This window comes from Myxine glutinosa, chromosome 6, assembly GCF_964187855.1.
Source record: "Myxine glutinosa chromosome 6, kmMyxGlut1.1, whole genome shotgun sequence".
In the NCBI taxonomy this organism is placed as follows: Eukaryota; Metazoa; Chordata; class Myxini; order Myxiniformes; family Myxinidae; genus Myxine; species Myxine glutinosa.
In genome coordinates this window covers 110531041-110547055 of record NC_136266.1, presented here as the reverse complement: position 1 = coordinate 110547055, position 16015 = coordinate 110531041, and the positions used below count along the sequence as shown (strand labels likewise).

Here is a 16015-nt window from a genome sequence, read left to right as displayed (position 1 = left end):
GGAGGAATGGCTTGTTCACAACCTTTGAACACAACCTTTGAACCCCTACCAGCTTGTTCACAACCTTTGAACCCTCCATGTTAGCATCTTAGAGCTGGGAATGAGATGGCATAACGTTAATGGGGGTGGGGGCCTCTCCCTGAGGGATGCGGGCATTTCTACACCTCATTCCAGTCTCGTTCTAGCATTTCAAATCAGGCTGGATTATAAAAAACAACAATCCGTTAAAACCAATTACCTTGATCATCAGCAGAAACAGGGACAAGTGGATGAGCAATTACCTTGCTCATCAAATAATAAATTAGTGATTCAGAAAGTTTAATTACTTTATTTTGCTTGGATTAAATACTCGTCCATAATTTATAAATCAGAGAGGAATAGTACAATGGTTCCAAGAAAATAAAATTGGCGATAATTTTAGTTTAGTGAATGCTTTCTATCTATTCTTATTCATCGAAAGATTCATGCCATGTGCGGCAGCTTCGGTGTGCACGGCGGCTTTCGTGGCGCCAGAGGTCGTGTGGATCGTCTGAGACGCAGCTTGGCCTGGCTGCTTGCTGTGTTTCTCCGGCCACATCATGCTGGGAGCGAAGGCCCGGGATTTGGCGACTCTTTATGTGAACTCTCTTTATGAGGGCTTCATGCCATGTTATGCCTGCAAGTATCCAAGGGCCTTTCACTCACTCACCGCAGGCAGGTTGGTGGTCTTTCTGTCTTCTACAGACTCCTCTCCGGCCTAGCTCCCCCAGCTCTCTCTGGGCTCTGTTCCCCAAATATTCCCACAGGTCGCACAAGATCTTCCTGCAACCCTCTTATGGTTAAACTGCCAAAATTAAGACTCTCTGCTCACCTTCACTCTTTCATTCCTCTTTTCTCCCGCCTCTGGAACAAACTACCTCACTCTATTCAATCCCACTCCTCCCTCAAGGTCTTTAAAACAGCTGTTCACCACCATCTCTTATCTTCCCCCATCCAAAACGTTGATCTTTTCTACCCCCGTTAATTCACCCCAGATCCACTTTTTTTAAATTCCGACTTCTTTCCTGGAAGTCCTAGCAGTATCCTTGTGTTTTATACCTCTCCCACCCCTCCCTTCCCCTGCCCCCTCCCCCCAAGCCCTCTCCCTCCCACAGATCTCCCGATGTCCCTGTTTCTGCTGTTGTGCTTGTGTGCTTCCCTCTCTCTTCCTGCCATCTTGTCTCCCGCTCCCTTAATCTTATGTTTTATGTGTCAGTTTGTCTTTTTGTGATTAATGACACGAGCCTCGAGCCACCCACACACACACACGAGCCACACACACAATAACTCTCACACGAGCCTCGATCTTGCGTACAAAAAAAAATAAAAAATAAAAATAAATAAAAAGTAACCGAACTCTGTGAGATCCAGTAACGTTCCGAAAACAACAGCTTCTTTGGGCGGCTTTGGTGGGGGGAAAGGGAGGAATCAGTGGCTTGATGGGCGTTGTCAACTCGGGCCATCGAGGACACGCACACGGGCACAGGGAGGTGGGTCTGAGATTTGGCGGACCGGAGTGGAAGGGGGACCTGAGATTTGGCAGACCCAAGTGGAAGGGGGGGCCAGAGATTTGACAGACCCGAGTGGAAGGGGGGCCAGAGATTTGGCGGACCCGAGTGGGAGGGGGGCCTGAGATTTGGCAGACCCAAGAGGGATGGGGGGCCTGAGATTTGGCAGACCCAAGAGGGATGGGGACCTGAGATTTGGCAGACCTGAGTGGAAGGGCAGCCTGAGAAAGATGAGGACCGGTGGCGGTGACACACGCATGCACGCGCGCACACACACACGTGCACGGGTCGTGATTGGCATGTGCACATGCACGATTATGGTTTATACATGTTTTGCTTTGGTTTAGCTTTGGCGTGGTTTGTTTTGTTTTTGCATGACATCATGTGCTGTGTATTGCATACACACATGCTATGCGTGACATGTTGGACACGCATCCTGTGTGTGACATACCACACATGTTTTGGGCACGCGCACGCACACACACACACACACACACACACACACACACACACACACACACACACACACACACACACACACACACACACACACACACACACACACGTACCAGTGATAATGAGCAACGGGAATGATAAATAAGAACCTTACAGATGTTTTAAAAAACGATCCCTGGGAACATTACCACAAACAAACTACAGTTGGAGGCTGTACGGAGCTAAGGGCCGATCCTGAAAAGAGCCCGTAGAACACCACTCTGAGAATAACACAAATTCACAACTCAGCCCATGGATCGCAATCCTTCACAGAAGTGGGGGTGGAAACTTCTTGTCCTGGGAGGACTCCATTCCACCTTATAAAATCCAAATTACGGAGATAGTGAAACAAACAAACACAAACAAACAAACACAGAAACACAGAAACACAGAAACACAGAAACACAGAAACACACACACACACACACACACACACACACACACACACACACACACACACACACACACACACACACACACACACACACACACACACACACACACACACACACACACACACACACACACACACACACACACACACACACACACACACACACACACACACACACACCCTTTAAATCATTCTCACCTTTAGATCCCTGTGAACGATGTTCTTCTGGTGACAGTATTGCACTGCTGACAGAATCTGCAAGAGGGAACATGACCGGCTGTGTTCAACTCAGAGAAACGTGAACCCTCACAAATCAAAAGGTAAAGTTAGTTCATCCTCAGACACATTTAAACTTGGATTACGAGGCTGTAAAACACTGTACATATCTTCAACACAACATTGTCTACACCAGCGAGACAATCGATACGACAAGGTTTGAATGGACCTGCCTGACAGTCAAACCTAAAGGACAACATAAATGAATGCAGCAATTTATGGTTTCGAGCTATACGAGAAACAAGTGGGCCACATAAGTAGCCCAACCCCTCCCCCCAAACCACACTCCACGAACCCATTGTCCATGCTATGCCTTATATAATGTTCTACGAGCATAATGTGCAACAACCTTCAAAATACATCGCTACAGCTGATGACGAGCGACAAACTTGAAAATTCACATTGCCGAGTTTCGTGTTTCAGCTTGCCCAAGTAGCCGAAGCAAGCTTAACAACGGTCAAACAAAAACCTTCTCACGAGGTAACCCAAGGAGCGATTCAAACTCTGGGTAGTTTCTATACAATTTTACACGTTCCACACACATATGTCAACAGCCTCTTACACTATCCCACAAAATGCACTGTCAAACTACTTAGCAAGAGAATGGTTAATGGAAGCACTCACACGGTGCAAACAAAATCCTTTTATGGTTTGTTTTTTAATCAGGTAAAGGTGTGCGTACCTGCCGGAACTTTGCCCTGGCGTCCTTCTCTTTCATCCTCCCATGTGCCACCAGAAAATCGAATACCTCACCTGCAAGAAAGAACTTTCATAGCAAAGTTCTCAGGTAGTATGCATTCCCTCAATGTATGGCAGGCTTATTTGTCGCTAACAACAGCAAATACATGTTTAACTAGAACGGCACTGGGTAGAGCACATACCTCCACCAAAATCATAATCATTCAAACAAACAAACAGACAAACACAAATTGACCCAAATGCAATACCCTCTCCTCTGGCGAGGAGACAGAGACACAAGTAGTTTCAGGAAAGAAAACAGGGAATTTGAAGAAGGTGGGTATAGGGTGGATTAACAGGGGTAGAAAAGATCAAGGTTTTGGATGGGGGAAGACACAAGATGGTGGTGAACAGCTGCTTTGAAGACCAGGAGGGAAAGGTTGGATTGCAGAGAGTGTGGGAGTTTGTTCCAGAGGCGGGAGAAAAGAGAAATGAATACCAAGGAGAATCTCAGGCACCCCCTACCACTTGGGTCCGCATTCACAGGGACGTTAGCCACAAACCATACATGTACGCAAGGTATGGATTCCCCTGGTGGTATGAGTGCCTTAGGCCTATAAAAGGATGCACCAGACATCTGCGTGCCAAAAATCCAAGCTATCAAAATGCTCAAGACAAAGCCCCATTCCAATGATGGCAAGGCTAGTCCAACTTTTGGCTGAATTCCTACCACCTAGTAAAACATAAAACTCATGCAGAGCCAGAACAAGGCACGACATGGCAGATAGAGAAATAGTAAGTATCTTTGTCTGTCTGACAGACAGAACATACAGGAGTGACAGGCCATGCAGGAGATACACACATACAGGCACATACAGACCAAAAGGACAGACACAAGCAGAGAGCTAAAGACAAAGACAGCTAAAAAAATGGAAAAAGAAAAAGAAAGACGGACGGGTGAGAGATAGAGAGAGAGAGAATGAGGAAGGAGGAGAGGAGGCAGGGAGAGAGGGGAGGAAGGGGGGATAGGGATGGGGAGGAAGAGAGAGGAGAAGGGAGGGGGGGGGAGAGAGAGAGAGAGAGAGAGAGAGAGAGAGAGAGATGGACACAGAGAGAAAGAAAGACAGAAGGGAGACAGACTGACAGGACAGGACACAATCAGGACAGGACACAGACGAGACACAGCAGACAAGTGAAAGAGGGAAGCGGAAAGGAGAGACAGACAGCAAGGGAAAGGACATAATAGACAGACGGCAAACAGACAGGACAGGCAGACAGAAATAAAGGAAAGGAAAGTGATTATCTTATCAACAATCATACTCATCAACAAAAAGAACATTACGAGGCCTTTGTCCAGACTTTAATCCTAACCCTGAGAGTTAGCAAAGCATCCAGTTACTGCAATGTCTTTTATGTGCCCCTTCACAACATTCAACTGATAGAATAACTGCATCATACAAGTTACATTTACTTAAGTGAGTAAGTGTAAGTAAATAAATGAGACAGACAGATACAAAGAGATTCACTATGATAAGAAACATTCTTACCCGCACTGGCATATTCCATGACCAGATATTGCGTCTTCTCGGTCTCGATGACCTCGTATAGTTTTACTGACAATGGGGGTGAAAGCAAAAAACAAAACAAAATCAGCAGTGAAGAATGAGCTGGAACCTGCAGGAGCCTCAAGCGCATGAAAGAGGCAAAGCGAAGCGTTCGACTACCCTTACCTATATTGGGATGGTTCAGCATTTTCATTATCCTCACTTCTCTGAAAAGCTGTCAAAATGAGAACAAAATGGATACAATAAACAAACCGACAGTGATGACCATTTGAATGAGCAACGAGAACGACACTCGGTCGAGAGTATACCTTCGGCAGGCCGAACAGTTTATGTTTTGTACCCCACTGATGGGCCGGATCTGGATTTGGACCTAAACCAAAATCTAATCGGCTTGTTCTCGTCGCCGAACCAACTCATCCACCGAGTTTTGTAAAAATCCATCCCCAACGTTTTGAAATAAAGTTTCACGTGAACAATTAAAAAAGAATGAAATGAATCGATGAGATTTTTCATCATCGCGAATGCTCTGCGTAGCCAGAGATGGCCGTTTACATGTGACATGAGACCAACCGAGGAACGTGAACTTGTTTATAGTTTAACAGCTACTGAATCTCACAACACTCTGGGATCGCAAATGGTGCAACCCATGGTGTCAAGGGATATCCAATATCAGACCACGTGCTGCCTACATTTTGGGTAGGAATTTGAAATTTGTCCAGGGTGCCGGCGATACTTCGCCATTGAAGACTTTGTGGGATCTTTAACATCCACTAACCAGTGCAGGTCGATGTGTCCTCCGGCTTAACGTCCTCCTGATGGATAGTGCCCGCGTTGGTGCCTTGGCTTGCATACAAAACACCAGGATGACAGTTTATAGCCGAGTCCAGATTCGAACCCAAGCTAAACAGCTCAGAAGAGAGCATGCATATCTCTAGGCTATCCTGCCATACCTTCTAACGTCTAAACCCCCTTGTATAATATTTTCTGGGTCACCAAAGATTCGTTTCATGAGCATGGGATCAACGAGTGCAAATAATGATCCACTGAAATTTGTATTCCGAAAATGTAACGATCCTCGGGTATATTATTAATATGGATTAACATTTTGGGTATTTGGACCAGTTCAAGGTTTAAACTCGCACCATTTGACTTTCAGACTCGAGCTTGAGGTCCACTTGGCCGTCAAGCTTCAATTTCCAAATTACATTTACTGCCTGCACCGAATGTCTTAGAAAGGTGTACAACAATTCCACACACAATTCTTACCAATAACCATGGAAATTGCAAAGCTAAACAGCTGCAGGTCACGCTCGAGTAAACCCAGGTGGTTATGTCACAATCAACGGGTGCTTAACTTCCCTTTCCCTGTCTCATGTTCAAACATGGGCTCTTGCAATACAACTAACGTACCATATATATATATATATATATATTTTGTGTACAAGATCGAGGCTCGTGAAAGAGCTAACATTAATCACACAAAAAGTCAAACCGACACATAAGACACAAAATAAGGGGAGCGGTAGACAAGATGGGGAGAGAGGGGGAAGGACACAAACACAACATTTGAGAGCAGGGACATCGAGAGAACTGTGGGAGGGAGAGGGCTTGGGGGGGAGGTGGGAGAGGTATAAAACATATGGACACTGCAAGGACTTCCAGGAAAGAAGTTGGAATTTCAAAAAAGTGGACCTGGGGTGAATTAGCGGGGGTAGAAAAGATCAAGGTTTTGGATGGGGGAAGATAAGAGATGGTACCTTCTGTAAACTTGTCGGGTTCAGCTGCGTTTTATCAATTATTTTAATTGCAACCTGGAAAAGGAGAGAAGGGGGTGAGGAATAAAAATCATTATTGTTATCAAAATCACTGTAACAATTCTACATGGGGGGGGGGGAGGGGGAAATAAAAGCAACAAGACCCAAGAGAGCTAATGCGAGGATAATAACTCATAGCAGTAAACACTGCAGTCTGTAAGGTCTGTGGGAAATAAGTTACAAAATCCAAAGCAAAAATGGGACTTAGCTGGAGTCAGCCATGCTCCAAACACATTTAAAAGACCCCCATAGAAGTTTAGTGCCGGCCACTCTAACTACACATGCCAACAAACAGGTATGGCTGGACATCTCTCTAGAGGTGCAGGAATTTATTAAAGGTTAAAAATAAAAGGCTTAATTAAAGAGACAAAGGAGGTATGGACAAGCAGGAACTTCCAAAGCATGCAGGGCGAAAGAACAAGATTTGCAATGGCAAGATCTTCTGCAAGGTGACAACACAGGGAGTGCCACTGACATTACCGGTAACAATTCTGACTGCCCCAGGTAAAAGGAGGAGGTGTATGTGGAAAAGCAGAAGGAAGGGAGAATGAAAGGAGGTTCAGTCATGTGTGTGTGTGTGTGTGTGTGTGTGTCGTTGATTGTTAACTCCAAATGCGGGTTTCAAAAGGTGGAATGGAGCCCTCCCAGGTCTCGATGTATCCACCTTTGTGGGTGTGTGTGTGTGTGTGTGTGTGTGTGTGTGTGTGTGTGTGTGTGTACATATAAGACATGTGTACAGAACACACCACTGTACAACATGTCACGGATAAAATGTGTGGATACAATACAACATGTGCACGATATGAATATGTGTATATAACGCATAAAAATAATGTGTGCATACAATACACAGCATATGATGTCACGCAAAACAAAAAAAAACAAAAAAAACTTCCCAAAGTAAAACCAAAACCAGAACCAGAGTTAAACATGTGTATAAGCCATAATCGAGCATGCGTATGTGCAAATCACGACCTATGCACGTGTGTGTGTGTGTGTGTGTGTGTGTGTGTGTGTGTGTGTGTGTGTGTGTGTGTGTGTGTGTGTGTGTGTGTGTGTGTGTGTGTGTGTGGACGTGTCACCACCACCAGTCCTTGTCTTTCTCAGGCCCCCTTTCCACTCGGGTCCTCTAAATGTCAGGCCCCATCCAACTCAGGTCCGCGAAATCTCAGGCCCTCCTCTCACTCAGGCCAGCCAAATCTTAGGCCTGCCAAATCTGAGGCCCCCCCCCTTCCACTCGGGTCCACCAAATCTGAGCCCCTCCCTCCCTGTGCGGGTATGAGCGTCCTCGACAGGTTAGAGTCAGCAAAACCCATCAAGCCATGGGCGCTTCCCCCTCCCCCCAACAAAGCCGCCCACAAAGCTGTTGTATTCGGCATGTTACTGGATCTCATGGAGCTCGGTTCCCTGCAAGCATAAAATGGCATAAAGGGAGTCGCCAAATCCCCACAGACCTCGCTCCCAGTACGACGAGGACGGAGAAACCCAGCAAGCCACCAGGCCAGGCTGCGTCTCAGACAATCCACGCAACCTCAAGCGCCATGTGCATGGCGCCAAAAACCACAATCCCATCCCCTCCTTTAAAGCTAATGTTATCTCCCTCCTTTCTAAAATAGTGCTTCACCCTGTGACTGTGTGTGTATATGTGTTTGTGTGTGTGTATATATATATATATATATATATATATATAGATATATATATATATATATATAGTTTTGTCGGTGTGTGCGTGTCTTGAAGCAAAAGGGGATAAGAATAAAAGGCTGGGATTAGCCCAATGTGGAGCAGGAGTAAGAGAGAAACAAAACGTAGGAAACGATCATTAGCGTCACCAAACCAAGAGAGGTAATCGTGCACTGTGACCCAATTTCAGGCATTTTAGGCACTTCGTCTGTGTGATTAAATGGGTTATTAAGTTATAGAGGATGCGGAACTACTGTGAATGATAAATGTTCATGTAAAGTTAAGACTGCATTTCTTTGTGATGATGTCACTTATGGGCTTGGTGTTGAACATGTGAAGCAAAAATGGTCTGACAAGCTAGCATGTTGATTGTGGTCACAGTGGTCTTATATGTCACTGACATGATGGCCCAAATGGCCTCTTCCTTCAAAGTTCCCTGGATATATTTTCAGATAAAAAAAAACACTTTTATTTTCCTATTAACAATGGAAGCACTGCTGACGTCATGTGTACGAGGCATTTCAGGTGCACAATGAAAGACCTTCACCTGAAGGAAAACAATTCTCAAGACAATGGTAAAAGTAATGTTTTGCAGAGTTGAAGCCGATATTAATTCTTGAACAAGTAGCACCTGTTTGCAGGTTTGTATCACCTCTGTGAGTGCAGTGCAGTGCTCCCCTTTCCTCCCAGGTATTTATAATCTCGATGTGGTGCCAGCACACGATGGTCTAACCCTTTTCCAAAAGTTCTGTGCTATCTTGAAGACTCACTGGCGAGCACGAGTAAAAAGGAGAGCCAGCTTAACCTCCGCTTCAAACCATTATACGAATGATATGTTTGAATATCGTTATTCCATAAGCCGAGATTAATCTCCACCAGCAAATAATTAACAAAAAAAAAAAAAATCAACACATCGAACAAGAGATTTTTATTTGTAAAGAAGAGGAACGACAACATACTGAGCTTTACTGGTGCTGCAAATGCACTACTGGTGATCAAACCAAGAGTTTAATCACAGGTCACAACTTAGGTTTCTCCAGTGTCTGAAGTGGTTTTAGGCACACACTGCACAAGTACACAACCGGCTACCACCAAAAGTCCAACAAAGACAAAGCATTCACTAATGCTCGCAACCATCACGATACATCCCCTCGTGGTCCCCTGTGCTGTCTTTCCCTCGCGGTGCCCCTGTGCTGTCTTTCCCTCGCGGTCCCATTGTGCTGTCTTTCCCTCGCGGTCCCCCTGTACTGTCTTTCCCTCGTGGTCCCACTGTGCTGTCTTTCCCTCGCGGTCCCCCTGTACTGTCTTTCCCTCGTGGTCCCCCTGTGCTGTCTTTCCCTCACGGTCCCACTGTGCTGTCTTTCCCTCGCGGTCCCACTGTGCTGTCTTTCCCTCGCGGTCCCTCTGTGCTGTCTTTCCCTCGCGGTCCCTCTGTGCTGTCTTTCCCTCGTGGTCGCTCTGTGCTGTCGTTCCCTCGCGGTCCCACTGTGCTGTCTTTCCCTCGCGGTCCCTCTGTGCTGTCTTTCCCTCGTGGTCCCCCTGTGTTGTCTTTCCCTCGTGGTCCCCCTGTGCTGTCTTTCCCTCGCGGTCCCACTGTGCTGTCTTTCCCTCGTGGTCCCTCTGTGCTGTCTTTCCCTCGTGGTCCCCCTGTACTGTCTTTCCCTCGGGGTCCCACTGTGCTGTCTTTCCCTCGCGGTCCCTCTGTGCTGTCTTTCCCTCGTGGTCCCCCTGTGCTGTCTTTCCCTCGCGGTCCCACTGTGCTGTCTTTCCCTCGTGGTCCCTCTGTGCTGTCGTTCCCTCGCGGTCCCACTGTGCTGTCTTTCCCTCGCGGTCCCATTGTGCTGTCTTTCCCTCGCGGTCCCACTGTGCTGTCTTTCCCTCGTGGTCCCCCTGTACTGTCTTTCCCTCGGGGTCCCACTGTGCTGTCTTTCCCTCGCGGTCCCCCTGTACTGTCTTTCCCTCGTGGTCCCCCTGTGCTGTCTTTCCCTCACGGTCCCACTGTGCTGTCTTTCCCTCGCGGTCCCACTGTGCTGTCTTTCCCTCGTGGTCCCCCTGTACTGTCTTTCCCTCGTGGTCCCCCTGTGCTGTCTTTCCCTCGCGGTCCCACTGTGCTGTCTTTCCCTCGCGGTCCCTCTGTGCTGTCTTTCCCTCGTGGTCCCACTGTGCTGTCTTTCCCTCGCGGTCCCTCTGTACTGTCTTTCCCTCGCGGTTGTCAGCTCTTTCACGAGCCTCGATTCAGTATTAATAAATAAATTTTAAAAACAAAAACAAAACACAATGTGGTGAGTCAATCGATCAGCAGCATAAAAAGTTGGCAGTACGAAGTGAATACTGACCTCTCGGCCGGTAAGGATGTGTCGGGCCAGTTTGACTTTGGCAAAGTTCCCCTTCCCAATCGTTTTCAGGAGTCGGTAGTTGCCAATATGTGGCAACTCTTCGCCACACGCTATCGAGCTTCGGCTTCGAGAACCATTGACTCGTAGGGACTTCGACGCCGGCGTGTCGAACCGACCCTCCATGGATAGGTGCTGCCAGCAAATATATATACATATATATATTTAAAATTCCAGGTCAATGCATGAACAACACCCACAATACAGTTTATCAAACATCCCGTATTGCATAACAGTCCCCAAAAATTGCCAGAATAAGAAGCAAAAGCACTCGTAAAATTAGAATACAACTCGGGCAAGTCTCACGCTCTATAAACGCGATTGGTGGAACGAAGCTCACTCCTTGAAGGGGAATGGAGGTCAATATGTACTCTTACTGTTATTAATTTACAGTACTTGGTTCCACCCAAGAATTACCTTCAAAGACAATCAAGCCTGTGTTTAAAACCAAGCAAACAATCAAGCTAAATTATCTTCACACCCATTCCATTCCTACAGGATTTGTGCATTTCAAGACACCATGAAGACCGCCTATGAAACCCAATTGCCCATCGGGCCAAACCGAGCAAGCACCGGCATAAAGAATGTTGAACGTTCAGTGCTCGACACGTTTTCACAGCTGAGGAAGGACCGGGTGGATTAGATGAAGCTCGTGCTGCATGCTACTTCCACAACTTCTTTCTTGACCTACATGACCGTTTCATGGTGGTGGTGGTAGCAGCATGATTATGCAGATAATTAGAATTATAATGGAAGTGGTAAGTAAACACAAATAAAATTATAATGTGGTAAGTAAAAGCAAGTGGTTCACAAATGGGCAAACTCGGGCGCAGATGTCGTCAGAGTACCAAATCTGGCACCAGACCCATCTGACTATCTTTATATAATGCCCTCGGTAGTACAACTTGAGGAAAGCTCGTCTAGGCATATTGCAGATATCCATCATGCAGATAGCCTGGTGTTGGCTTAGCGGTTAGGGTGCCGGCTTGGGATCCTAGGATCCTGGGTTCGAATCCCGGTCGATCGCTGAATTAACACCAGGGGGGTTGACTCAGCCTGTCATCCTTCTGAGGTCGGCAAATTGAGTACCAGCTTGCTGGGATGAATGATCCCGGTGTGTACCCCGGTTTAGAATAGGTACACCGTATCCCTGCGCATCGTAAGAGGCGACTAAGGGTTGGCGTCAGGAAGGGCATCCGGCCATAAAACATTGCCTCAAACAGGGAACCATGATTGTCATGGGGCCCGCAAGGCAAACCCCTGCTCTAGCGGGGAATAAATGGCCTTAAAACGATCATTCATTCATTCATCATGATTTGTGTTGTCCAAGGCTTTCAGGTTAAAAGTAGAATAGATGATAGAAATACCAAGCAAATATCTCGTGTGAAATGCTAAATTTGAGAAGTCTCTTGGTAGTTCCAATACTAAGTGTTCAAGGAATGATTGTTTACTGAACGACTTACAAATTGAAAATAGAGCAAACATATCTGGATAGCCGATATGTGTACCTGCAAAGAACACCATTTAAGATTAGGACACATCATTTAAAGACCACAAAAACTATCATTATATCTCACAAAAATCATCAGAGCCAAGGAATCCAATAGGTAGCTGCTGCAAAAGGCAAACAGACATCTAGCCATTCAGACCAGACTCCAGGATCAGGTAAAGAGACTCATATACAGGATCACTGTAATTTACAGAGATATTAAAGTGTGATCAATTTCAATATGGAAAGTACTTTTATTTTCATCTACTTCCAGATAAAGAGGTCACAAAAGCCTGACTTGGAATGCATGGAAATTTTGCTTTGAGCAAAAGCGATTTGCCAAGTTTTCTCTTTGTTGTTTGATGTGCAATGTGGTAATCAAAAACATGGTAGGTAATCTCAGGAAACTCACTATTCAGCCACACAATGTATGCAAGATCAAGTGAGCAAATGGCTATCATGAAAGAGATGATATTATCAGGAAAACCTCTATTGAGCAAGTCATATCAACCAATCATTGCAATTTTATTTTTTAATAACAGGAATGGTTTTTATGACACTGCTGGTATTTAACTCCTCTTCATGGAGACCTGACTTTCAAGAGAGATCCCCATGGAGACCTGACTTCCAACAGAGATCTCCACGGAGACCTGACATCCAAGAGAGATCTCCACGGAGACCCGACATCCAAGAGAGGTCTCCACGGAGACCTGGCTTCCAAGAGATCTCCATGGAGACCTGGCTTTCAAGAGAGGTCTCCACAAAGACCTGGCTTCCAAGAGAGGTCTCCACGAAGACCTGGCTTTCAAGAGGTCTCCACGAAGACCTGGCTTCCAAGAGAGGTCTCCACGAAGACCTGGCTTCCAAGAGAGGTCTCCACGAAGACCTGGCTTCCAAGAGAGATCTCCATGGAGACCTGGCTTCCAAGAGAGGTCTCCATGGACACCTGGCTTTCAAGAGAGTTTAAAACAATACGTTTTAAAAACAAGCTCGACAATGAGCCTTATATTAATCAACAAGTACAAAAAGTTTTAATTAAAACAAAAGCCGCGTCGATGTTACACAATGCCTAGATGCAGCTGTGCCTATAACGTCGATGTTATAGGCACAGGACATTCCTATTGATTCGATTACTTGATGTTATTTTTGTGCAAAGTGAAAATATATCTCGGCAATTTCCCGTGTGTGGCGACGAATTTTTAATATATCTCGGCATTTTCCCGTCTGTTATTTCAGGCGGTGTATGACTGACCATGCCGCGATGAAATAAAAATATATCTCGGCAATTTCCCGTGTGTGGCGACACGTGAACGAAGCTATGCTCCTCTCTCCACATTATTGTGACGACGTATAAATTAAATATTTCATCGTGATGATTGTCATCAAATGGACGAATTTTTAATATATCTCGGCATTTTCCCGTCTGTTATTTCAGGCGGTGTATGACTGACCATGCCGCGATTAAAAAAATATATATCTCGGCAATTTCCCGTGTGTGGCGACACGTGAACGAAGCTATGCTCCTCTCTCCACATTATTGTGACGACGTATAAATTAAATATTTCATCGTGACGATTGTCATCAAATGGACGAATTTTTAATATATCTCGGCATTTCCCGTCTGTTATTTCGGGCGGTGTATGACTGAGCATGCCGCGATTTAAACAAAATATATATATCTCGGCATTTTCCCGTCTGTTATTTCGGGCGGTGTATGACTGACCATGCCGCGATTAAAATAAAAAAAATCTCAATGGACTTGAAGTTACAGGCCTTTGAGAATTCATTTCGTTCTATAAAGGGCAACTTTCATCGGATTTTCTTCCCGTTTTTTTTCAACCGAGTCTAAAACTATGTTAGCGACTGTGAAAAATGAAATGATATATCGAATTTGATTTGAAATAAAACTGTGTGAGAGAGGAAGACACCACGGGCCTACAAAACAGGCCTCAAAGCTATGCGAGTTAATAAAATGGTGGATATTTGTTTATATGAAGCCTCTCCCAAAATGGGTGGAGCTATGGTTCCCAGAATGGGTGGAGCTTCGAGGTTTTGTCTTCTCTGCAAGAACAACAAGAAGAACAAGAAGAAGAAGAAGAACAACAACAACAACAACAACAACAACAACAGCAGCAGAGGGCACTGTATGAGCAGCGTCTGTGACGCGGCTAAAAAAATAGTTTAAGAATAATAATAATAATACAAGTGAAATCAATGGCTTGCCATCACAAATCCCAACACTTTCCAACTGAAGCAAAGTTGAAAGATGGCAAAATGTTCCATCAGGAATATGACTCAATATCAAATTTTAAGTTTAAAAAAATCTTCAGTTTTGACTGCTGTGACCTTAAGTCCCCACCACCTGAGGCATGAACCAAGGGTCAAATCAAACATATTGTTAAATATTTCATGCATCTTCCAATGTTGATTGCATATACAAAGTTTCATTTTAAAATGTGCCCATAATTGCATTTTATGGTATTTGACCTTTTGACCCCACCCAAAAATGATACTGCTCTCACACCATGCCATGTGGTGATCATAACTACCAAGTTCGGTGAATTTCTGCACAAGTGTTTAGGAGGAAATAGGTTGACGGACGGACGGACAGACAGAGCCGATTCCAATATCCCCCCGGTTTATTTTCAAAAAAAAGATAATAATTTTTAGAGTTCCCTTACAAGGAACCTCCACGCAGGAAGAGGCCATTAGGCCCATCATGCCTACACAATGGTTGTCAATGCATGCTCTATCCTTTCTAAATGCAGAGCGTCAAGCAAAGAATAAACACGTACAATTTTTTAAGTCTATGGTATGATGCAGCCGGCCGGGGTCGGGTCCAGCCAGCTGACCTCCTAGATTCAGAGCGGATGTTCTAACCATTACGCCACGGAGTCTGGAGGGCACGCTGGTGGCGTAACGGTGAGAGTGGTGAAAACCATTACCAACAATGGTTAAAGAAGCAGAACACCTAGGTTATAGACTCGGTTAAACGCTTGTGTTGTGCTTGTTATTGCTTCATATGTACGTTTGGCAACCAAGTTAATATAGTATTTATAAACAGAGTGAATATCAACCAACATGTGCCACAAGCAAGCAGAGAGCAAATATTTCTGTGTTTTGTGTTTATGATGAGATAGTATAGTTACATCATGCATTTCTTGTATGATCATCACAGCCAAATGTGCAATTGTGCATCCTACGACTAGCAAGCAAGGTCACACAAATAATGTGTTCAGCTTTTTGTTTGTCAAGAGGAGCAAAAAAAAAACATTCCACAAAAAATTATCGAAAGAAAAATTACATATAAAATGCATGGACGGCTGGACGCACACACCGTGAGCAGTGTTGAGCATGCACAAGTGCGCAAGCCACACATACAGACAGGCCATGCACACAAACAAAACACCACAAGTGCACATGCGCTTACATATGACCCACACACGCAGAGACGAGACCACACACACACACACACACACACACACACACACACACACACACACACACACACACACACACACACACACACACACACACACACACACACACACACACACACACACACACACACACACACACACACACACACACACACACACACACACACTTCATTTGCTTAAGCTGCATAAGCGCATTGTTGATATATTTAAGGTGTTACTTCTAAACAGTGGACACAATCCAAATTTTGTTCAAACAATCACG

General features: G+C 45.2%; 1 protein-coding gene across 10 annotated transcripts in view; it reads right to left on the bottom strand.

Moving 5' to 3' along the window:
- Positions 1-16015, bottom strand: part of LOC137413183 (MAP/microtubule affinity-regulating kinase 3-like) — a 120300-nt gene that overhangs the window by 99921 nt on the left and 4364 nt on the right. For all 10 annotated transcript variants that reach the window (XM_078780391.1, XM_078780384.1, XM_078780386.1 and 7 more), the window contains 6 exons: positions 10768-10959; positions 6692-6745; positions 5100-5148; positions 4917-4982; positions 3374-3444; positions 2614-2670 (listed from right to left, as the gene is read on the bottom strand). In XM_078780391.1, coding sequence (XP_078636517.1) covers positions 2614-2670; positions 3374-3444; positions 4917-4982; positions 5100-5148; positions 6692-6745; positions 10768-10959 — 489 coding nt within the window. The remainder of the gene's footprint in view (positions 1-2613; positions 2671-3373; positions 3445-4916; positions 4983-5099; positions 5149-6691; positions 6746-10767; positions 10960-16015) is intronic.